A 24,076-nucleotide genomic window follows, 5' to 3' on the forward strand; every position below is an offset into this window, starting at 1 on the left:
CCACTCAAGGATCCACTTGACATCATTTTTATATGCTTGCTAATGTGACTTTGCTCTTCGCTGGTTCCTCCAGCGTGAAGCTCCATGGTTAGCTAACTCTATTGGTAACTCCAGATGTATGAGAGGCACTGAGTGTTAAATGCTGTCTCTTTCCTCTTACCCTTAAAACCAGTTTTGTCCAGGTAGGTCTGCATTTTTTTTTTAGCCAGCCTCTGTCAGGTTGTGGGGTGTCCCATGAGTCTATAGAAGAGTCCATCTCTGTTTATCCATGCCTGCGCTCCACTGCGTCCTGTCTCTTCGCTTCTCAAGGCCACTGCTCCCATACCAGGCCTGTATTTCTCTACACTGCATCATTGTTGTAGAGTTGTGAATATCTCATTCTGTGCAGTGCCTGCTGTCTATATGAAGCTGTGGTTGCAGCATGCTTGGGTAAACAAAAGAGAAGCAGTTGGGCATAGGCACCTGGTCAAGTAGAGAAATTGCTGTTGCAGCTAAATCGAGGAACAGCTGCAGGCGGGTCAAGAGAAGTTCAGCCAAAATAAGCCTTGGAAGTCCAGTGATGTTTTGGAATAGGTGTTACCTGCAGAGGTGACTTCTGTTGTCTGAAGTATCTTCTGCTGTTGGTTCTAGCTTACTTCCCTGGGAATGTCAAGTTCCCCTGAGGGAGAGACTGCATCACATATTTACATCTATAGCTTCAGTTTGAACTTTGAACATTCCTGATCAGTCTCCCATTTCCAGTAGAGTGAGAGAGGAACAGCTTTGCATAATCAAAGGCTCCCAGCTGGATTTGTGTGCCACATCTTCAGACTTGTGCTATGCAGTGTTGTTTGTTTCCTCCTCCTTTTCTTCTCTCCTTTCCCAACAATTATGTTACAGGTACAGTCCCTTACATCCCTTTTGGCTGCAGTTCCCAAAGAATGTGGCAGCTCACAGGCACAACTTACAGTGCAGAGGAAGCAGGTGGGAAGATGCAGGTGGTATGTTTGTGTGTTGTGAATACTGATTTGAGAATTGATGTGGTGGCAGGAAGATTTTCTGCTCGTCTTCTGACACAGTGAGACAAGTTATGTAAGGTACAAGTCATGTTCACTTTGCTTTTCTCCCATCACCCCCATAGCTTTGACTTACATAGTGGAGTTTCCTCCTCACTTGTTTCTGCTGAGTACAGTGGAGGTCATACCAATGAGTATTGTTATATGTCTGGGAAGCGTGCTGGGAAATGAGGCTGTGGATTAATTTTGTCCCTTTGTACTTATTCCTTGTTCCTGTGACAAGACCCTGAGCGAGATGATAGCTGTGGTGAGCAGGAAAAGGATGGGAATGCAGGACTTGGCTGTTATGAATGCAGATTGCTGCCCGAACACTGCAAATTGGTTCCTACTGTACGAGCACCTCTGTTATGTTCTGGTGGAACTCTGTTATTGACTCCTGCTGCTTGATTGCTGTGCATCTGCCAATGAAGAACATGTTTACCTGGAATGGTCAGATACATGGTCACTGTGTGGTGTGTTAAGTGCTTTGTAAAGGGTGGAGAGTGTCGGCTTATGAATAGCTTGTGAGCCGTTGGGAAGCTTTGGCATTTTTGTGTTTGTGTTGATCACTCATTTTCAAATAAAACTTCTTAGCAAATATTTCAGTGATAATGTGATGTATCTGAATTTTCAGGCTTTCCTAATTGAGGAGTAGGTATTCTGATGTGTAGTCTAGCTCGCTGTGGAAGTAGTGTTATGTTTTGGCTCTTTGATAGAGTTGTAGTGGCAGAAGGTATGTCAGAGTTCTATTCTGCCGGCTTTGGAATTTAGTTAGGATATTTTTTTTTTTTAATGTGTGGGAAGAAAGGCTGTTATAAACTACCAGAACTGTGCTTTGAGTCCAAGCCTTCAACTGCTATTGTAGATTTCCTAGTAAGTGTGCTATGTGCTCTATGTTACAGATTATTGCCAGCCTAGAATATGGATCTTTCCCCTTGATGGTGTTAGATTTTGATGTGTTTTTCCTCTTCTCTCAGCTTTAAGTCCTATTCCCCTCCTCTTAGTAGTTTTCCTTAGGTTCCAGTAGGTAGTATTTAGGTGTGTTTATTCTGCTGCCCTTTAATAAAGTGACCTGTTGCCTCAGCATACCAGTCTGATCATTCATGCTTATTGCTTTAGAAGTTCCAGGTGCCAGCTGTGATTCTGCAGCCAAGAGTGAACACTGCTGCTAAAATAAGACTTGCAGCGCTCTTGCTGATGTGTTGCTTTGTGTTCTACAAATTAAATTGCTAGTATTGTCGACTAGTCGTTCTGTTTGGCTCCTCTCTTATTAGTGTGTTAAGTAAAATCTTAATGCCCTGTAGGAAAGCTCTGCGAAGGCTATAATGGCCAGTCTTCGTAAGCGAAGATCCGGGGAAGGTCTTTACACCTTCCAGCCTGCGCATTGGATTTTTTAGGTGAGACACAGTGTGCGCAGAACTGAGCCCACCCTTTAATCCTAAGGTTCATCTGCCGGGGCCAAGCGAGCTTGGACGGTGGCAGCGAGGTCCTCAGGACGTAGATGGATTGCCTACAGGGCTAATGAGCTCCATCTGCCCGGGAAGTGCTAGAAAGTGTACAAACACCTGTAGTTTGGAAACATTGTGTACACCAGAAAACTTACAACAAGTGCCTCTATCTGCTTTTCAAAAGTATTTCCTTGTGCAAAGCTTTCTGCAGCTCTGTCAAGAACAGCTGATAAACCCTTGAGATCCCTGTTTTGCCCGTTCTCATCTGGAAGACGGAAGATTTTGTACTGAAAGGTGTAGTAAAATAATGCAAAATCAATTCTCCATTATAGAAAGTTATTGGCCTGTTCTATGCAAATTTGTTCCCCCAAATTTATTTTTTAACACAGGCATTTCATATATATATATAAGAAAACTATCTTTATATTAGTTGGATTTTTTTAAAGCAAAGCATCATTGTAAAAAGATTATAAGGATCTTTAAATATTTGTGATAAAGGCAAGATAAACCAAGAAGCACTACACTAAGGAGATTGTAAGAAGCAACTTTTCTTGTCAAAATATTGATTCTCTTTATCTATTACCTTCATGAAGGCATCTAAATCTTATGTATAACTATGTTTCTGAAAATTATGAAAATAGTACATCTCAAACCAGCAGGAATTGCAGAATCTGTTCTTTCATTTCTCTGAAAGCCTCTGGAAAGCCTCACTTATAAGAGGTTTATGGTAAATTAAGCTTTGCTGTCGTTGTTGACACTCATAATATCAAGCCAGACAAGCTCTACATCCCTTTCCTGGTTTTAATTGCATTAGTGCTGTCATATTTTTCCGACTCTGGGCTCATGTGTGTTGCTGGACGTTTATTCTGTGCTGTTCATCCCTTAGAAGCTGCCTAGGAGTGAAGGTTACAGTTCTGGACAAAGTCTCCAATTTAGTAACTTGTAACGCTTGCATAATATTCATTTTCCTCCTCCCTCTCACTCGTCCACAAGAATAGTCTCCTAGGACTGGTAGAGGAGATAATTTTTCTGCACACAAATTATGTGTGCACATAATTCAGTCATTAAGCTTGGCTTATACAGTGAGATGTGGAGGATATGGAAGGTGTGAAACACTGAACTTGGAGGTAATTTCTGTCATCTTTGCACTTTTCCTAAACAAACAAAACCCAAAAGAACTAGGTCAAGGAAGACTGAATGCTAGTTTTTTACTTAGTGTTTCATATTCCATTCTTTTAGGCATCTTATTCTCTTGAGATGTAAACACATAAACTGAACCTTGAATAGCTGCTTTCTTCCAGAGATCCGTGTTGCCAGCTACTAGCCACAACAGAAGCTTTTTATTTTGAAGTTTTGCTATATCTTTGTTTAAATGGGAATTTTAGGCTGTGGTGTGCCTTTTTTTTTTTTTTTTTTTTTTTTAAATCTGGGTTGAATAAAGGAAACTTTCTGTTTTTCTAGAACCTGTTTGGGTTGAAGGTTAGGTTTTCTATCTTTTTTTCCGAAGGTTTTGCTTAGCTGATACTTATGCCACTCTGTTTCCCCAGCCAGACTTGAAAGAGAAGGCATGGCTCTCTAATATTAAAAATGGAATCATTGCCTTGGGAGCCTGAATGAAAAGCAATTACCCTTTTAGTCAGATTTTACTTATTTGCTGTCTCATGTAATTAGGGAGCTTCACCAGCTTCCTTCATCTTTGAAAAATCACAAAGGTGTAGTTTCATGAATTGACTTGAGCTGTCAGACCTTTCAGACCTTTTGGTGCTGCTCTCCCTGTCCCCACCTACCAGTGGTAACTGCTGCCATTGCAGGGGATTCAGTGCTTATGTGCCCACGGTACAACTCAGGTGCGTGATTTGATCTGCCACCACCAACGTGTTTTCTGCAAGGATTTGTGGCCACAGGATTGCCTGCCTGAGCTGATGAGAGGGGCAAGTGTGACTGGGAATGGAGAAAGAAGTCAGTTCTCCCCTTTCCTGCCCCATAGCTCGAGAAAAAGGCAAGAGGAGGGTGCACTATTTCTGGGGCTATGATTTTTATTTTTATTCTTTAAGCAGTGTCAGCAGCAGTGGTGAGTTGCATAGCTAGTGCTCATATGGACATTGCTTCACTTTTTGGGCTGACGAAGGAGTGCAGTTCATTCTTTCCTGAATTTCAGACTGTCTCAGCATATGTAATTTAAGTGTTTTCAGTGGGAGAAAAACCAGGTGGCTGCTTCTGCTCTAAAAGGAGAAGTTTGTGGCATTCACATCCTTTGATAGGTCAAACTAGAAGAAGGCCAGGGCTTTGTTTTCATGTTTTGAATAGTCCTGCTGAGCCAGCAGATGCTTGCATTTTTAATGTCATAACCCACTTAAAGGTTGTGGGGTTTTGAACAATTAAATGATAACTTCCAAAGTGGTTTATGTTCTGTAGCAGTTTAAACCAGTTTCTCTAGAGGAACTTAAATTGGCGTTCTGTCTTTCAAACAATCTTAATGCTTACAAGTGAAAACACCTACAAATATGCCATCCAGCATTGGTAACTTGCTGGTTTTGGATAACCTTGTATTTAGAAATGCATCCTTGTTACACAGCTTATGACCTGCATATGGAGGATTGACAAGATGCTCTAGGGAAGTAATGGTAAAGATCTGTCTAAAAGTATTAGTTTTACTTGGTCTAAAACTATTACAAAACTAAACACAGGGAAACAGTTCAACTTCTTTTCAGTTGTTCTGAAGGTCAAAGGCTTTTTTTTTTTTTTTTAAGCAAAAGAAAATGACTTAATGACAATGATGTTCCTTTGAAGGTGGTTAGAAGAGCTGGTGTCATGTAAATGATGAAATATCTCCAAAGTTGCCTCAGCAAAAATGAGTCCTCTGATTACACAGGAATGTGGGCAGGGAGCTCACAGCAGTGATGCAACTTTCTTGCTGTGTGGACTTGCTGACTCTTCTGCCCCGTGCTCATTAATGTTTGGGTGAGTTTTTTTAGGTCAGGTTTTGATCATATGGTACTTTCTTACATTTCAACTTCACCTTTACAGAGACAGCCTAAACCAGATCTTATGTAAAAGACTTTTAACATAATTTGGCTTAGCATGTTAGCTGTAAGATGAAGGCAAGCGTTAGTAATCATGTTTGTGTTGGTCAGTGCAATGGATCAAAAAGTGCTTGTAATCTCTGAGTCTGTGAGTACTCTTCAGTTTTAGTTTCAGTAGGAGAGTGTTATCTTGTTGACTTTGTTTGCAAAGCTGGAAGTTGGATTTCCAGTAGTTAAGGATTTGTCTTGTTTTAAGCTGAATCCTTCCACTTAATTTCTGCAGTTTCATTTACTTAATTTCAGTAGAGTCAAATCGCTATGAATGATGGCAACTCAACTCCTTTGTATAATCCTGTTGTTCCACCCTTTCAGCTCATGAATGGATTAGTAGTTTCCTTTGCTCTTTATCTCACTGCTGCCTAGTCAGGATGCCATCTCTGTCACGTGTAGCTGCACGGTGCTTGTTTATAATGAAGTTTTTCCCTGTGATTTGGGATATGTGTTGTAGGTATGGTCATAAGGATGCTGAAGGTCCTAATTGTATGTGTTCTTAGGGAAGCACTTGAGGAAAACATGAACATTTGCTGATGGTCTTGCTAATGTAATGAGCTTGTCTGTTATTAAAGAATATCTGTGAAATGCTGTTGGTGTCAGTTGGCTTTCCTTCACTAGAACTGGCATGGAAAGCTGGAGGAGCTGATTTGTTAAGGAAGAGCAGTTATGCATTTTAGCTGCAGAAGTTCACTGAGCAAGGAAAAATGATAAAAGCCTATTAGCTCTTATTTCAATAGCTGTAGTCCTGTCTTCCTGCATTTGGCTTTGTTTGCCTTGGCAATGCCCAGGAAGTCTTTCAAATTTCCATGCCTAGATTTTTCTGTTACAGAGACTATATTGCAGTATCTGTCCTTTGTATGGAAGCTTCACACTCTGGAAATCCCTTAATGATGAGTATATTAACTATGCCAGTACTTGGAGCAGTTTTTTTAACCTTCCATGGAAGAGAGAAGTGATAAATAGTTAAAGTTTATATGTAACTGTTCTGACATACTTTGCTAGGAAGTGTTGGTAGTTTTTATCTTATTTCAGTATTGTAAGTTGAAGTCTTTGACTTGAAGCATGACAGCTTCTGCTCTGGGGAGCAGTGCACTGGTGAGCACCTGTAATAATGTAGACTGGGAAAGAAAAGGTAAAACTTTGAACTTTAAAAATACATCTTGCTAATTGTGAACAAGTGTTAGAAACTGAACTTCACTAAGTGAGGTTTTTTTAAGCAAAATGGTAAAGTATACCTGTAAAAGACTAAAGCAAACCCTAAAATGTGGAAACTAGGATTAATGTAAGTTTGAGCATCTGTAAATCAAAGCTTGTGTTAGGGTTAGCTCTGGCCTACAGATGGCTTCCACAGGGATTTTCTAGGTTCTGGTTGTTGCAGGCCATTGCATCAGAAAAAAAAACTTGATCCAAAACTGTGCTTGTTTCTTGTGTTTTAAAGAACACACCCCCTCAAAAAAAAAACCAAACAAACCAAAAAACCAAAAACCAACACCTTAAGGCATGTGCTATTTTAGTATTTTTTGGCATATGTGATTTAATAGCTGAGGGTTTTTTTAATTGTTTCTAGTCTTAAATATTGTTTTCTTGCTGTACTAGCAAGAGAAACGCAGCAGTATTGGTTTTTTCCTACAGAATATGCATCTATCAGTCACGAGATTTTTTTTTTCCACTTTTCTGACTCAATAGCTTGCAGCTGTGTGGGATCTTGTAAGTAGGAGAGCTACTGGCTGTCTTTGTACATCTGACTGAGCAGTGGTAGGTGACAGCTCTTTTTTTCCTGTTTTCATCTTCCCACTGGAAAAAAACCAACATACTTTCTCTTATAGGCAGGATTTGGGACTGTACCTTTATTTGTTGCTGATTTTGTTTAACATGTAATGTGAGCAGCTTAGATTGTGTTTTGGGTTAACTTTGCTAGTAGCCAGATTTGATGCTTTGTTTGCATGAGAGATGTTACTGAACTTCCTCTGTTGGTCATACCTGTCTTAAAAATCTCCAAAACTTACTTGGGATGGTCTGGATGATCCCAGTTTGGTACCGAATGGTGTGTTAGCACAGTGTTTAACTAGTGACTGAGTTAATATTCAGGAATCTATCCTTCAGTGGCATTCCTCATGTAATGTAGGTTTCCATTAGATTATGCAGACAACTTATACTGGAACCCTTTTGGGCAACAGTTGATTTTTTTTAAATGTCATTTCTAGGGCACTAAGGTAAATATTTTTTCGGTATAAAGTATGTAAATGTTTCTATGTGCTGTTTTAAAAATGCTTTGGAATATTTTTAAGTCCTGTATTGCTGTAATTCTGCTTTAATGGCAAAAGGTGGTGAAATTGTGTAGGGGAAATGCAGAGCACTCTTTCTTTTTGATTAGTAATGTAATTCTGAAGAAAAATAGTTTTGTTTGGTATCTGAAATGTAGTGATCTCTGTGTGCTTGTTATTGATTACTGCCCTCTGCTTTAATTAATCTGTCTGCAGTGCCTTTCTCCGCTGCAGAGTTTTGCCTTATATTAGGCACAAACCTCCATGGAGGAATGTCTGCAGCCATTTGTTTTAAAAATTGCTTGTTTTGGTTTGAGTGAAGTGCACACACCTAACTCCTGGTGTAATTTAATGGATTGCAGTGCTGTTTTAGCAGTATCAGAGCTCTTTTTATATCTGGCAGCAAAAATAGAGGCTGGAATCAAAAGATATGAATAAGAGAAGTGGCTTAGGCTTCACTTGTGAAACAAAGACAAAGGAAAATCAGGAAAGTAATCCCTTCTCTGCAGTGAAGTAGCACTTTGTTGTAATTTTTTCACTTTCTAGACCCCCTTGAGCCTCTTGTGTTGGGGAGACATGGGGTTATTTTTTTGGTGCAAAGCATTCTGAGCTTGATGGTCTAAGCTAGCGAGGCTGTGAAATCTCTTTACAAAGTCTTCATGCAAAAGCAGTTCGAGGTCAAAACTGAAAACCATTTGAGCATGTTCTGGTCCTTTCAGGTTGATGGATCAGGCCCTCTTAGGGTTGAACCCTTGTAAAGGCTGAGTGGAGATCTTTCGGAGATCTCAAGGAAGATGTTCTTGCAAGAGCATTTGTGTTTCTGAAATGTGTTTGGGGACTGCTTAAAAAATTTTACAGGTAGAAGTTCCTAAGTGTATCTAAGAATACCATTAGGAAAAAAGCTTTTCTGGTATGGATCTAGGTGTAGTGGGTTCCTTATAACATAAGAATCTCCCAGGATGAGGGAGAGTACCTTCACAATCTTCTATTTGACTTCCTTTTATTATGAAATCCTAGTGGAATATTATTAGAGTTTTAAAAGGTAAGGAAATTCAAGGTCAGTAGGGGAATTAAACTTGTAGTAATGGAAGCCAGTGTTTGAACTCCTTTAGCTTTCCAGTGATATTCTTGTTTGTCAATTCTTAAGAATTATAACTGTATATATGGCTGTATATATAATTGCATGCAGCCTTAATTTTACTTCATTGAGGCTCAAATATTTGAAGCTTGCTGTGTCACTTCTTAGTAAATGGAAGTGTAGTGGAAAGTATAGATTGTTTTTCAGAAACTAAGCAGTAGAAGCCAAGTTTTGAAAGGCTTTTGTACTATAGTGATGCCACTATTGTGACATCTGGACAGTCTTTATTCCTAAACTGTTCTTGCTTATGGGTGTTAATGTCTGTGAATTGATTTCTTCAGTGTTTGATTCTTTCCTTGTAGCAAAAACCCCTTGTGTTCTATGTTTGGACATAACTTTCTGCTAAGCTGTATTGTGAAAAGTCAGCCTTGAGAATATCCCTGTGAAATATAAACTGTTACAGTCCTGGTGCTTTGTTGTCTGTACAACCACATGGTTAAGATCCTGTAGTAGTGGGAGCAGTACGACCTTGGAATTAGTAGCAGTAGAGCATGTATTTTGGTCTCTTTAAACTGTTTCAAGCTTGGATTTGACTCAATCTCCTCCATTAACTCCTAGAGCAGAAGGAGGTGAGAAAGTGTACTTAATAAACTTGATATTCTGCAGTTAATGCAAAAAACAAGTGTGAGGGCCCATGTGTAGAGCTAGGTGTAGGTAGTAGAGTTAGCCTGAGATTTGGGCTTTAATTCTAGGTGTAGAGATGACATTTTTATTTCACCTGTTACCCCTGGTGTACGACCAGTTAAACTGCTGAAAAACCCAGCTCTTCAATTGCAGAAACATCAAGTCAGCTTAAGGGGAAAATGACCAAAAAGTTTATTTTCTCTTGAGGAGGTGAAGATTGATGATGCAGGTGCTGTACAGTGAGGTGCTTTGTTGTGCTGCTTTTTAGTTGTTCAGTCTACACAGAAGAAAATTTAAGATCTTAAAAAATACAAGTAATCAATCTTAGCCTTTAAAAAAATGAAGTGCATTGTTGTTTAGTTGTGCTACTGTCACATATAAACAGTGTTTGGTGACTTGCATATTCCCAGCATTTGGCATAAGTTGGGTTTGTGCATGTCATCATTCACTTAAACTTGTAAAATGATTCAGCCCTTTCCTTTTGCAAAGAGAAATACAACTTAGACTTACTGAATTTCAGGATCTGTAAATGAATAATTAAATATTTGATTTTCTTTATTAAGATTCAACTCCTGGGTTTATAAATTGGCGAGGCTGAAGCTCTCTGTTAGTTTAGAATTTCCTAATATCTTGAAAGTCCTGAATTTGGAATAAAATTAATTTCCCTTATTTTCTGGTTATAGTTTCTGGTACTTGGTGCGTCAGCCTTTGGCTGATTTGTCTTAAGTGGGTGGGATTAAGTGAAATTGTGTTTTCTGCCCATGTATCTGAGAGAGTTAAATGAGATATTAACAGCTTATTGATTAAATGGTTCTTGAAACTGCAAGTTGTGATAAAAGTAGCATCCTAATATTTGCTACTTTATAGACCAGTTTCTGTCTGAGTACTGAACTTTTAAGTGTGAAGCAGGGGATAAGTAAGTCTCCTTTCTTACAATTGTACTGTGAGCATGATTAGGTGGTAAAACATTTGTACAAAAACTTTCATCTTTCTTTAGGTTTGGGAGAGGTAATACTTAGGCAAGTGGTGAAAATGAACTGTACTGGGTTTTTTTTATGGACTGCTTTAAAGTCTGGCTTGGGGCTGAACTCTGTTCCTCTGTGTGACTTATTTTCTTGAAAGATAGAAATATTCAGTCTGATGGCAAAGCATAGGCAACTGTTACTGTAAGTTGGAAGCTGTAAAGAACTTCCACTTATTTGCTAAATAAAAATACAGCAGTTTTTCTGTTTGCTAAAGGGTGTTTAAAGGAGCAGATAAGTACCTCTTAGTAGAATTTCCTAGTTGTAAATTCCAAAATTTCTTCTATTTGTGCTTCATTTTTACACTTTGACTGTGGTGGCTGCTTTTCTATCAGTGACACCAACTGTGATTTGAAGGGCTAAAAAGCTTGTATTTTGGAGGAACGAAGTCAGTCTAGTTACAGTCTTCCAAGAAGTTTTATCAAATCTCACAGCTAAACTTTTAAAGTTAGTGTTGCAAGACCCGAATGTGTTTTACCATTCCACGTCCCTTCCTGTGGATGACATGTATGAAGGTTTTTTCCTTTCTGTCCTGCTGAGTGGAATAAGGTAACAGTGCATAATAGTTAAATGTGTGTGGGGGTTCCCTTGCATTGCTTATATTTTGTGATTGATTTTGCATTTTGAATCTTTTATTTGTTTTATGCAGATGGCTTCTACTTATGTAAACTTAACGTTTGAATTCTTGAAAATGCTGCTTTCCTTCTCCATTTTAGTGCAAAAGATGACATTGATATTGATGCCCTTGCTGCCGAGATAGAAGGTGCGGGAGCTGCAAAGGATCAAGAGCCTCAGAAATCCAAAGGCAAAAGGAAAAAAGAGAAGAAGAAACAGGATTTTGAGTAAGTTTGGGGTTTTTTTCTATCTGTCTGATCTTATTCCATTGTCCAAAACCTCAGTTACTTAAGTACCCTAACTTCTTTCTTATTTTAGTGAAGATGATATCCTGAAGGAGCTGGAGGAACTGTCAATAGAGGCGCAAGGAGGGAAAGTTGACAGGGAACAGCCTTCTACAGGAAAGGTGAACACTGAGAGGGAGGTGGGCTTTTTAACAGAAAATTATTAAAATATGAGACACCTCTGTCCCAGAGAAGTTGCAGTGATACAGTGTAGTTGGAGATTCTATGTGAAACGTGCAGCTAATGTGTTTTTTTAATTATACTTGATCATATTTTCATAATAAAGTCAATTTTTAAAGATTTTACCAAAAGCCATGTCTTTGTGGTGATAATTATGCAAAGCCAGTCAGAAGAAATTTGAATTGTGGGCTAACGTATGGTACACTCAGAAGGAATAGTCATTGCTTTCAAACTTTGTCTTCAGTAAAAGAGTTTTTCTTGGTATATCTCAATGCTACTTCTTAGCTCATGATGGCAAGTAATATTTCATGGCTGATTATTGAATTGTTTAATTACCAGGTTGAAAACGACAATGAAGAAAGCTTATCAAAACAAGATAAAAAAAGGAAAGGAAAGAGTAAAAAAGCCAATCTGGAAAATGACTATGACAGTGAGGAAGTGGAAGATAAAGATAAAAAATCCAAAAAACCTCAGAAAGCAAAACAAGACATGCTTTCTGGCAGTGATGATGATGATCATGAGACACAACTTAAGAAAAGCAAAGGGAAAACTCAGAAGTCAAATAAAAAACAAGATTTGTCAGAAGAAGATGAAACTAATGTTAAGAAAAGCAAAGAGCGTGGGGGGGGAGCATCTACAGGTGAGAGCGGTGATGAATCGGATGATGTCTCCCAGTCTAGAAAAGGACAAAAGAAAAACCAAAAGCCAAAGTCCGCTCCTGCTGCTGAAAGTGGGGATGATGAAGAAGAACCTTCATTCAAAGTAAAAACGGTGGCCCAGAAGAAGGCAGAAAAAAAAGAACGTGAAAGGAAAAAACGTGAAGAAGAAAAAGCCAAACTCAGGAAGCAGAAAGAGAAGGAAGAATTAGAAGGCGGTAAAGAACCAGGAAAGCCAAAAGAATCTCTAAAAAAATCCGAAGAGAAGGCCTCCCCTGAAATCACAGCAGTCCCTGGCCCTGGGGAAAAAGGAGAGCCTCCTGCAGGAACAGAGGGTTTGTAACATGGTTTCTAAACACTGTAGCTTTTATAAGGCCTAAGAGGTGGCAAGCAGTGAGGAAAGTTTGTTGGTTTATTTTGAATTATGCAAACTAGACATTTGGTAGCCTTGTCTGCCTCTCTGTGTTGGCTCACATGTGGCTGTGTTTTCTGGCCTGTAGTTTGTTCAGGTATATGAGAAAATAAAAGCCAGATGGTGAATTCTCATTACAATATATGGTTAGGGTTCTTTATTCCAAGAGTACTTTTTAATTTCCCAGTTATTGTGTTACTTTAAGGCTTCAGGCCCTGACTTTGGAACTTAAGAGACAGTTTTGTTGGTTTTGTTATGGAGTATTTGTGTAGAAGCCAGTGAAAATGTTCCTCAATTGGTGTTATTTATCATGTTTCAAACATTAATGTTATTTAGAGTATCTTTGAAATTTCTGGGATCTTTGAATGTATGCTGCTTCTTTCTATAGCTGATGACAATGAGGGGGACAAAAAGAAAAAAGACAAGAAAAAAAAGAAAGGTGAGAAAGAAGAAAAAGAGAAAGAGAAGAAAAAGGGTCCCAGTAAAGCCACGGTTAAAGCTATGCAAGAGGCCCTGGCTAAAATGAAAGAGGAGGAGGAAAGGGCAAAAAGAGAGGAGGAAGAACGCATAAGACGACTGGAGGAACTAGAAGCGAAGCGGAAAGAGGAGGTACTGTATATCTCACTCCAAGGATAAAATAAGGGAGAAAGTAATCTTAATCTGTATGCTTGCTGGTGCAGTTGGTGAATGACACTCTCAGGTACATGGTGTGACTCTTAGGGGTGTCCCTGTGCAGGCCTAAGTGTTGGACTTGATGATCCCTGTGGGTCTCTTCCTACTCAGCAGATTCTGTGAGTTAGTCCTTAATATGTTTCTCATGAACAGAATATACTGTTGAGCAGCTTTTGTGCAAAGCATGCTTTATAATTTCTGCATGTTTCCTAATCTTTTTCTAGGAACGATTAGAGCAAGAGAGGAAAGAAAGAAAGAAACAGAAGGAAAAAGAGAGGAAGGAGCGTTTGAAGAAGGAGGGAAAGCTTTTAACAAAAGCTCAACGAGAAGCCAGAGCCAGAGCAGAGGCTACTCTTAAACTACTCCAAGCTCAGGGTAAGCAGTAAAGTTTAAAATAATAATAATTTTAAAAAACCCCACAAAACAAAAAACCCCACTCAAACTTCATACCTGTTACTGCTCTGTGTTTGTTTTCACTGTTTGAAGTTAGGAGGGCAAGTACTTAGTGATTCCATGTAAAACTGCTCTGTTGTCAAGGAATGCCTTCCTTGCTCCCCCCTTTTTTTAAAGTAGGTTTAAATGTCTGTATTTTCATCTTACACTTTAAATATCCAACTTTTTAGTGCATTCTACTTGCAGTTTAAAGATGTTAGTTGTGAAACTTAAAAAAAAGCACTTAAAGAAGTGTCTTAGTCCAAAGGTCAGGGAAAGCAGATGGGCTGTGCTCCAGAATTTGTAAGACCAGCGATCTGGATCTTGTTGAATTAATTCACATGCCTAATTAGGCAAGTGCGTTGTTTTGCCTCAAGTTATCTAATAGTCCATGGGGATGATATGTTATCATCTTGGATTTGCAGGGGTGTGTAGGAGCTTTCCTCCTTTTATGTGAAATATAATCTGTTTCCATTACAATGAGCTGAATTGTATCCAGTATATTGTGAGTAAAATGTCCTGATTTGTTCTTGGTAACTGGTTTGTGACTGAAAAAAGGAAACTCATTCATGAGTGGTCTGTATCTTTGTAGAGAACGCCCTCTGACAGTTTACTGGTGGGTGGATGTGTAAATGTAGGAATCTTTGTAGCTAGTGAAATATTTGGGGCTCTTAAACATACATAAGGGCCATTTTTCCTTGGTCATTGCTGTAGTGTATTAGAATCCTTCTGTTTATGTGCCCCTATAACTGGATTTTTGTCAAATCTACAATGTAAATCACACAGTACCTGAAGGAATTTTGAGTGTTTCAAAAGGTGCAGCAGTAATTAAATTATTAATTTGTCTTTGCAACAAACTTCTGGTTTTGGTTGAATCCCTTCATACATTACAGCGCTTGCTTTCTGGTGAAAGAACCTGAAGCTGGTGAATTGAACCTGATGTTATTTTAATGCCTGAAACAATCAATGTTAAATAAAAAAGTTCCTGAACAACACCCCCTCCCCCAACAGGGAACAAAAGGGAAAATACTATCTGGTGAACAACTTTGATTGAGTTTTGCAGCTTTTGAATTCAGACTTTTAAAAAAGATAAAGTATGCATCAAACCTACTTTCCACTCTTTCTTCCTCCATCTTCTAATTTTGGAAAACATGTTCTCATTTAAACCAAAGTTTGTTTATCAGTTACCTGGGATTTTCTTTCTAACCTTTTTTTTTTTTTGCAGGTGTTGAAGTGCCATCCAAAGACTCTGTGCCAAAGAAGAGGCCAATATATGAAGACAAAAAGAGAAAGAAGCAGCAGCAGCCAGAAAATAAAGAAGGTGTGGATTGCATGGATTCTTAATAGATTAGTCACATTTCTGGAAGTGTTTGTGAAATAAATCAGCTAATGCTAAACTAATTGCACTTCAGGGTGCCTCTGAGGTTCTTTTGACACCCCTGCCCTCACATCCAAGTGCTGATGCCTTAGGATCCTAGAGTTGCTTTGAAGGTTGCTCACTTAATCTTTTGCTTTACAGTCTACTTGACTGTTATTTTTTCCTAACCTGGGTGTTGTCTTTAGATTTTTTAACTGTTGGAGATGTCCAGGATGTAAAGGCCTTGTACGAATGTGACGTTGAATGCTTTGTGTGCGTATGTAGGTTAAATACAAAGCAGTGTAAGTAATAATGACTTATAATTAAGTCTAAGTTGATGTCCCAGGATGAAAGGGAATTGATCCTCGGTTTAGTTCTGTTCTTTTATGGTGGAGACAGTTTGTTCACTTGTTTTCTTGCATATAAAAACAGATTTCAGTTCCTGGGTGCAAGTCATTCAGAGTAGTTCAAAGAGCTTGCATTTTTGGAAACTTAAGTTTATTGCACTAGGTAAAGTGGGTTGAATGTGTCAGCTTTTTACTTTTGTGGCTCATGGCTTTCCTCTGGAGGTATTACTGTGGCTCTTTTCAAGACTAATCCTTAATTTAAAGAATTCAGATTTACTTCTTTTTTTTCATTTGACATAAGTTGTGTGACTACTTACCAATTAGGCAATATGTGTAAAGAATTGAAATGGTGCTCATCTGAATTGTGTTGGTGACTTTTTATTTTTAATGGAACAGTAGGGAAAGTATGGCTAGTTCATTAGTGTTACTTCATTTTCTCTTATTTTTTAAAGAAAGGATGCTTTTAATGTCAAGAGCAATAGTAATCCTCTTAGCCAATGACTGACCTATCTCATAAAATCTGTTCAACTGCTTAGAAAGCCGAATGTTTTCCAGATAAGCTGGCGTGGAGCTGTATGTCTAAGCTGGTTTGCACTTTGGAAGAATGTAGCAACCAATTTCCTGTCTTACCATTTCAGAAAGTGTGGAGGTAACTTCCCCAGCTGAAGATGCTGTAGAACTGGAAACACCAGTGAAAGAGGACACTCCTCTTCCAGTAGAGCCAGGTTGGTAGTAAATGCTGGTAAGCTTCAAACCCTTCAACCTGTGTGTCAGTGCTGCATGAAAGTTATCATACCTCATTGGATGGGGCTGAGGGACCATTCTTTCTTGAGGTAGTGGCCTTTTTTTTTTTTTCTTAAGGTTGGAACTGAGGAATTTTATGGAATAAAGAGGCGTGAAGCTTCAAAATGAGAATGTAAAGGTCCCTTATTCTGGGTGAGCTCCAGTGTTCAATTCGCTTAGGCAGATAGCTCAAATAAGCACATCCAGTGCCTTATGATTCACTCTCCTTGACTTTTCATTTGCTCCTTACAAGGCTTGTCAGCAGTTAGGTGAAGGCAGGGAGGAAATACGCTGCCTCTGGTGTTGATAGTGTAATTATTCACAGTGTTTGTATTCTTCGTGTGAGATGTTTTGCTTTCACGACTGCTGAATGCAGTGGATATGGGTTAGCTTGTGCAAATGAGTTACCAACCTAGCAAGTGATTGTTTCCCTCATTTTTGCCTATGCACACAGTACTTGTTTTGTCAAAATCACGTTGTACCAGACTTCTTCCTCAGCAAGGAGACTGTTTCAATTTTTACCCTTAAGTTAGACAAAATGCAGGTTTTGAAAACAAAGCTGAATGTATGCTCTAATTCTGACTTGACTTGTTGCATGATTGCTATTCCGTTGCCATAAGAAAAGGTCTCACTGGCAGAATGTAAGTTCCTAGTTTCTAGCAGTGTGGAACCTACTCTTCATTTCAGAGAGCTGAAATTTTGGAATTCAACATGTGCTGCAACAAATATATATTGTATAATGCCTCTTATGGAGAGGGTTGCAAGTTTGCATTTTTCCACTTGTCTGTTATTAAAGAGTCTCTTCATATATCTGACTGAATTCTTGCTGAATTAATAAATTTAGTGCTTCTAAAATTCATGGTATAATTATGTTGAGGCACCTGGAGTCCTTTTTACAGACAATTTGTATTTTGCCACTAGTTAAAGTTATACTGCAACCCAACTTGCATTCGTGTTTCACTTTTGTTACGCATGGCTGCCTGTAAATTGGGCAGCTCCTCTCAGGGATCGTGGTTGTGGTAGAGGTTTGTGTGGCAGGCACTGGCACGATATACAGACAGGAACTAGATGAGTAGATTTGCTATGTCTTCCACAAACGTTTCACTAGACAAAGATGCTACGGCTATACAATTTTTGTGGAGAGAATTGGAGATTATTTCTTGAGTTCTTGTGGAATATGGAGATATTTGATAGAATTATGGTAACAAGTAACTTGTAAGTTGCAGCTGTCAGTATGTCAGAAGAGGGGGCATCTAAAAATGTTTTATGTTGCTGGACTGACTGCTTCTTTTCTTTAAATGTTGGATTTCTTAGTTTCAGAAGAAAAGGAGGAAGAAGATGAAGCTGAAGATGCAGGCTTGGATGACTGGGAAGCTATGGTTAGTGATGAAGATGGAGAGAAAGGTGAGCATGCAAATACCAAATGTGTGCTTTTTCTGGTTAAGGGGTTTCTTTGGGCTGAGTTTTCTGTTTCTGTAGAAAACTATTTTATTTAGATATTTTCTCTACTCCAATAGTACAAATCGTGAGGTAAGTGGTGATATAGATATAAGAACCTCTTCTCAAAGGCAGAGCTTTCAGAAGCTGCACAAATACTGCTTGAGACAAACCTTTGGAAATATTCACTGTTGTAGAGTTGCCACCTAAAATAAATTGGTTGGAATTTTTTGTTCTTTTTTATGGGACTAAAAATCCTCTTAATATGTGCTTAAACCACATCTGAGAGTTTAGGGAAACCTTTTACCTGGTGTTTTATTTCTCTAGTAATTGTTCCAAAGCCATTAACAGTTTCACTACACAAATCTGGCAACATCTAGGAGATGTACTCTCAAAGAAGTGGGGGACAAAATGGTGTGAAGGTTCATGGGCATGCCTTATAGTAAGTTCTCTCCTACAAGGAAAGGCTGAGAGAATTGGGGTTGTTCAGCCTGGAAAAAGAATGCTTTGGGATGACCTAATTGTGACCTTTAATACCTGAAGGGAGCCTACAAGAAAGATGGAGAGAGAGACTGTTTAAAAGAGCATGTAGTGACAGGAAAAGGGGAACGGATTCAGACTGAGAATGGGTTTAGTTTAGATATTAGGAATAAATTCTTTACTGTGAGAGTGGTGAGACACTGGGAACAGGTTGCCCAGAGAAGTTGTGGGTGCCCCATCTGTGGAAGTGCTCGAGGACAGGCTGGATGGAACTCTGAGCAACTGTGGTCTAGTGTCCCTGCCCATGGAAGTGGAGTTGGAACAAGATGGTCTTTAAGGTCCCTTCCAACCCAAACTATTCTGTGATTCTATGATATACTTCTTTCAGAGGCAAGTGAGGGAAAAAAGGAAAGAATTACCATAACATCCATATTCCTGTGTATATATACCAAAAGCTATATTCTGTCTGCACTCAACAACAATTTTTATGGGGAACTTAGAGCTGTACAACAGTCCAGGATAACTTCTCAGATATTTTCTTCCAGTTGGAGGAATGTGTATTGCTGTGAGCCGTCCTGAGCAGGAGTCAGTTACTGGTCCTAGTGCTTCCATAATGTGTCTGCATTGGTTCCTATTCTCAAAAGACTGTCAGGCCTGTACTTCTGACACCTGTGCTTTCAGGTGTGATTCTGTATCTACAGACACGTACAGCAGTAAGGATTTCATTCCAAAACAAGTGTGTTCCTGCGGTGCTGGACTGTTCTGCTTCCAGTTCTAAGGGCTGCTCAGACAGTTTTAGTCTGGCGCCACTGTGCTGGGGAGGTCATTGCACTTCTTGCTGCTTGGATTTGAAGGCTCTGCCAATGGGATCCAGAAGAAGAGCTTTCCTGGGAATTAGATTTAGTGTATTACTAAGCTAGCTGATGGACTTTTAGCGTAGTAAGGAAACATAACTAATCTCTAAGAGCGGTGAGCCTCCTAGCAGCACTCTAAGAAGGAGAATGCAAGGCTTTAAAGTGTTCCTTGTGTGTTCCAAGTGTTAGCTTGCCTCTTACGATTTCTGAAGTAATTATAAATGGGAAGCTTTCAAAGAAAGAAAATTACTTTTTGATAGTTCTTTTTCTTTGTTTAGTGAAGAATTTGTTTGAAAAATATTAATCTTCTCTGAATGGTCTAAGAAAATGTAGAGTTTTTTTATAGTTGTAGGAGAAACCACTTGTTCTGATTGTTATGTCTGCTTAAATGTGCACTCCTGATCAGTAGCATACAGAACCCATATAGTAATGAATTTGGAGTATTTTGGCTTTCTTTTTAAAGGTGTTGTTGCATTCATTCCTTTATGAAGTGCATACAGCTTTGAAAGATGTCACTTTGTCTGAATATTTGCAAGTAATGTCAAGCATAAATGTGCTGATAATATCATTCTTTCCCCCAGCCCAAACTTGCTCTGCTTGCCTGGATTCTAAACACGAGTCAGCAGCTGTGAGCATGAAACACTTTTACATTGCAAGTTGAAAAATTATCTTGACAAGCACTTATTGTAGAACCTCCTCTGTCCTCACTCTTCTGTAGTAGTCTCTCTTTTACTTTTTCTTGCCAGCTCCCCCGTAAGTGTGAATTTAATAGAGAATTTTTACTTTAATCTTTTTTTTTTTGACAGAGAGCAAACCTGTTCACATTGAAGTCAAAGAACAAAATGAAGTGGATGAGGAAGAGGAGGAAGAAGATGAGGAGGAGGAAGAAGAAGAAGAGAGTGAAGAATCTGAAGACAGTGAAGGCAGTGAAGATGAGGATGAAAAGACTTCAGATGAGAGAGAGGCAGATTCCCAAGCTATCGGAAAACAATCTATGGAAAAAAAGGCCAGCAAGGAAATTAGCTCTGATTCTGAATCCGACTCTGACGATGACCGCACTAAGGAAGAGCGTGCTTATGACAAAGCTAAACGGAGAATTGAGGTATTAAGATACAGTTGGACTCTTGTGTTGTATAAGAAACAATTTTCAGTTAATTGGAAAACCTTTTTGTTAAATTTACCAAAATGATAGCTGTGTCAGGGCTAATGTTTAGGTAGGTTCAGAAATTGTGTTAATTGAGAAAAAACCACCTGGTTTTGTCTGAAGATGAAGTATTTACTTTTAGGCAATTTGAGCACAAAGATGACAATTTCAGTGTTGTTCCCCTCCACCTCTCTCCCTCCTGGAGAAAGAGGCTTTTATCCGTTACAGGTAGATATTTCCAAGTTTTAAAAGCTGTGTTTAAACTGTTCAACACTTCTGTGGCTGCTGATGTTCTTGGTTTCTTCACCCAAGATACTTCTTCAGAATGCACCATCAACAAAGCTGCATGTTAGTGGATATAATAACTTAGGCTGTATAATAACAGTAGACTGTAAGCAAAACCAAACAAACAGGAACTTAACTGTTAGTTGAAAATTTTTGATTTGCCAAAAGAGAGATGACAGACCTTGAATTGCCTTGAAAATATAAGTCCTGCTAGTTAACACTGTGTTTGTATGTATGTAATCAAATCAAGAGGTGAGCTGTGGTTTTTGGTTTATGCTTACCAATTCTCATTGTCTTTTATGTAGAAACGGCGAGCTGAAAACAGCAAAAATATCAACACTGAAAAGCTCAGAGCACCAGTTATCTGTGTCCTGGGGCACGTAGACACGGGCAAGACTAAAATTTTAGATAAGGTAAGGTGTGGAGTGTGAAGGCACTGCCTGTGTGTCTTGTTTATGTGCATGTGGTTTTTTTGGTTTAAGACAGAAATAATTAAAGTGTGCTCAGAGAACTTTAGTGTCTCACGTGTCAGTATTTCTGGTCTGTTTTTTGCCTTTAGCTCCGCCACACGCACGTGCAGGACAGCGAGGCCGGTGGTATCACTCAGCAGATTGGTGCCACTAATGTTCCCCTTGAAGCTATTAATGAGCAAACCAAGATGGTGAAAAATGTAAGTTGCACAGCTTCAACGACTGTTTCTTAAATATGAAATGAAACTAATTAAGGATATGTGAGATTTCCTGACATGGACAGATGTACTTATCCCCCATCTCTAATTTTGGGGTTGTTTTTTTTAATTATTTTTATTTTATTTTTTTAATTTATTTTTTTATTATTATTTTTTAAATTCTTATCCTTCCCCCACCAAAGGGATAGGCTGTCTTATTTTTCATTTTCGTTGATAAATTTGGTTTCAATTAATGCATTGTCCCTTCTCCAGAAAAATATGCAAATACTGCTTACTCTGTTCTGGACAGTGCATGTAAGTGCATAGACTGCTTATTTGTCAGTATTTTGATTGTAAATGGAGACTTCTTGAAATCTGCTGAGTATATTTTCTGTTAAACTTACCATTTGCTGTATGTGCTGGAATTGGACCAGTTCCTGGGTGATTCATTTTATTGTGTTACAGAAATAGCAACTGTTCTATATTGCTTGGTTTGGATACTATATCCTATTTTGCTTGCTGCAGCAACTGACTGAAAAGCCTTGGCAGTGATGGCTTTTTTGAAGATTTTTAAAATTTATTAAATATGTAAAGTCAGGGGAAAGGAGAAAATCATCAAGTCAAGGATGATAAATCTCACTACCCTGTAGGCTGTCTTGTCTTACAGGTTTTAGATTATGACCACTTGATACCTTGGGGAATGTGCTACTTTAATATTGAAATGAGCTTTGGCTGATTTGGTTTATGAAGAGTGCTGGCCTTTCTTAATATATGTATCTGGATTCTTGAAGTGCAGGATATCAGTAATGTTGCCAGCTCTTGTTTTAATTCTTGTGCAATCTCTATAAGAGAACTAATATTTTGAAATGTTAGTTTGACAGAGAGAACATAAAAATTCCAGGCATGCTGATAATTGACACTCCAGGACATGAGTCTTTCAGGTAATGTTTTCTCACAACGTTGTACTTACTAGAAGTGACAACTAAAACATATTTTTAACAAAGTGCGAGGTCTTTGCCTAATTCATTGTGTTGGTTCCCATTTGAAAAAAAGCCCAACCAAACCAAAGTAGAGGAATAAGTGGATTTGCTTCATTTGCAGGTGCTTTTTATATCTGGTTAATTGCTGGCCTTTTATAGCTGATTAATTTTCTGTCTTCGTGCCAGTTGAGCCATGAATATCTGAAAAAGCATGTAAATAAATAGTTAATGTACTAAGAGAAAGATGGAAGCAGGAAGCTAGCTGGAGAAGAAAAGGTGAGAATTTCAGGTGACCTAAGTGCTATGAAAACTTAAAACTTCTGTCCTAGTCTCCTGTTCATAGTGTCAATGTTAAGGTAACTGAGTTCATAAGACTGGGAGTTACTAATTGCACAAATCATCTGAGTCTTAGAAGAGATCAGATACTGTCTGGTGGCATGCAGGCAAGCCACTAAATCAGCTTCAAGGTTAAAGCATGGCATGCATAACTGAACTCACTGGGATGAAATCTCCAAACAGAAGGATTAAGACTTAAGTATAAACCTTTGCAAGCATTGAAATGCCATGTTGTGGGGCACTTGTTAATTTCAAGATCAGTAGGTTGGCATCGTACCACTTACAGCTCCTCCATCTTCTAGCCAGGTTTTGTTTGGCACCAAAGATGTGATAGTCTGTTTATATTGTTTAAAAAATATAACATAGTGCTTATGTAGCACTGTATAAAAAAATGTCTTGTTCAGGTTTTGCACTCCTGTATTTCACTTTAACTGTCCCAGTTCTGGCTCAGAAGATGATCAGAACAAGTCTTACATGGTAAAAATATATAATATGAGAACTCTTGGGAGAATAATAGTTCTTATTTTTGCTTACACATACTTTAATAAATTCTATTAAATTTGCTTACGCATACTTTAATAAATTCTGTTAAATTTGCAAAGTTTCATTTGAACTTTTTTAATATAGTTTACATTTTTGAGGGGAAATAACTACTTGATCAGCTTTAACTTTTTGTTTGTCAGTGCAAGTTTGACACTGTACTTGGTGTTTTTATTAAAATTCTGTTGCTACATTACTGATTTTTTTTTTTGTCTTTTAATGCCACAGCAATCTAAGAAATAGAGGAAGCTCGCTTTGTGATATTGCTATACTTGTAGTTGACATCATGCATGGTTTGGAGCCACAGACAATTGAATCAATAAATCTGTTGAAATCAAAGAAATGCCCCTTTATAGTAGCTCTCAACAAGGTAGGATAACTTTTTACTCTAATAGTGTATTTCCCTATGCTAAAAATGTATTTGGCATTTGACAATTGTCTGTTTTCTTCCTTGAACTGGAATTTCTTGTGTAAAGTCTGATAGGATGGTTCTTGGATCCTGTGTTTGTAATTTTTGTGTCCTTGATACCACGATGGCTTTACAGGAGCTTTGTAGAACAGTCAGTTCTTCTTGGAGTCCTTACTGATGAATTTTGTTTACCTTACGTAACTTCTGTATTTGATTCACACTTCTGGAAGTTGTACTTCAGTTGTGTTTGGTTTTTTTTCTTGTACTTTACTTACATGATTTTTGTACGTTTTCTGATAAAATTCACACACAAGCTTCGTGTTGAGAAGTTACACTTTATTTTAACCACTGATACTTGTTAGCTTGACTTTAAGACAAGCTGACTTTAAGCACTCAGAGCAGTAGTGTTGATCACTGGTGCAAAGTGTTTTGGCCTTTGCAATATTAGATGGTAAAGTAGCCAGTTCCTTTCAGCCCTGTTTTTAGAAATCCTGTGCATGAGAAGTTATGCTGCCTGTTTGTGATGACTTGATGAATTACATATCATTCATATGAACATACAGATGAATTATGTATGTGGAAATTACTCATGTCCAATG

General features: G+C 38.4%; 1 protein-coding gene across 1 annotated transcript in view; it reads left to right on the top strand.

Moving 5' to 3' along the window:
* Window positions 1-24,076, top strand: part of EIF5B (eukaryotic translation initiation factor 5B) — a 36,018-nt gene that overhangs the window by 1,010 nt on the left and 10,932 nt on the right. The window contains exons 2-14 of the mRNA XM_050331254.1: window positions 11,324-11,449; window positions 11,541-11,628; window positions 12,026-12,677; window positions 13,143-13,363; window positions 13,651-13,801; window positions 15,084-15,179; window positions 16,201-16,287; window positions 17,660-17,749; window positions 19,923-20,218; window positions 20,851-20,958; window positions 21,105-21,215; window positions 22,086-22,153; window positions 23,297-23,438. Coding sequence (XP_050187211.1) covers window positions 11,324-11,449; window positions 11,541-11,628; window positions 12,026-12,677; window positions 13,143-13,363; window positions 13,651-13,801; window positions 15,084-15,179; window positions 16,201-16,287; window positions 17,660-17,749; window positions 19,923-20,218; window positions 20,851-20,958; window positions 21,105-21,215; window positions 22,086-22,153; window positions 23,297-23,438 — 2,236 coding nt within the window. The remainder of the gene's footprint in view (window positions 1-11,323; window positions 11,450-11,540; window positions 11,629-12,025; window positions 12,678-13,142; window positions 13,364-13,650; window positions 13,802-15,083; window positions 15,180-16,200; window positions 16,288-17,659; window positions 17,750-19,922; window positions 20,219-20,850; window positions 20,959-21,104; window positions 21,216-22,085; window positions 22,154-23,296; window positions 23,439-24,076) is intronic.

This window comes from Myiozetetes cayanensis, unplaced genomic scaffold (assembly GCF_022539395.1).
Source record: "Myiozetetes cayanensis isolate MyiCay16 unplaced genomic scaffold, myiCay2020 scf5-8, whole genome shotgun sequence".
Classification (NCBI taxonomy): Eukaryota; Metazoa; Chordata; class Aves; order Passeriformes; family Tyrannidae; genus Myiozetetes; species Myiozetetes cayanensis.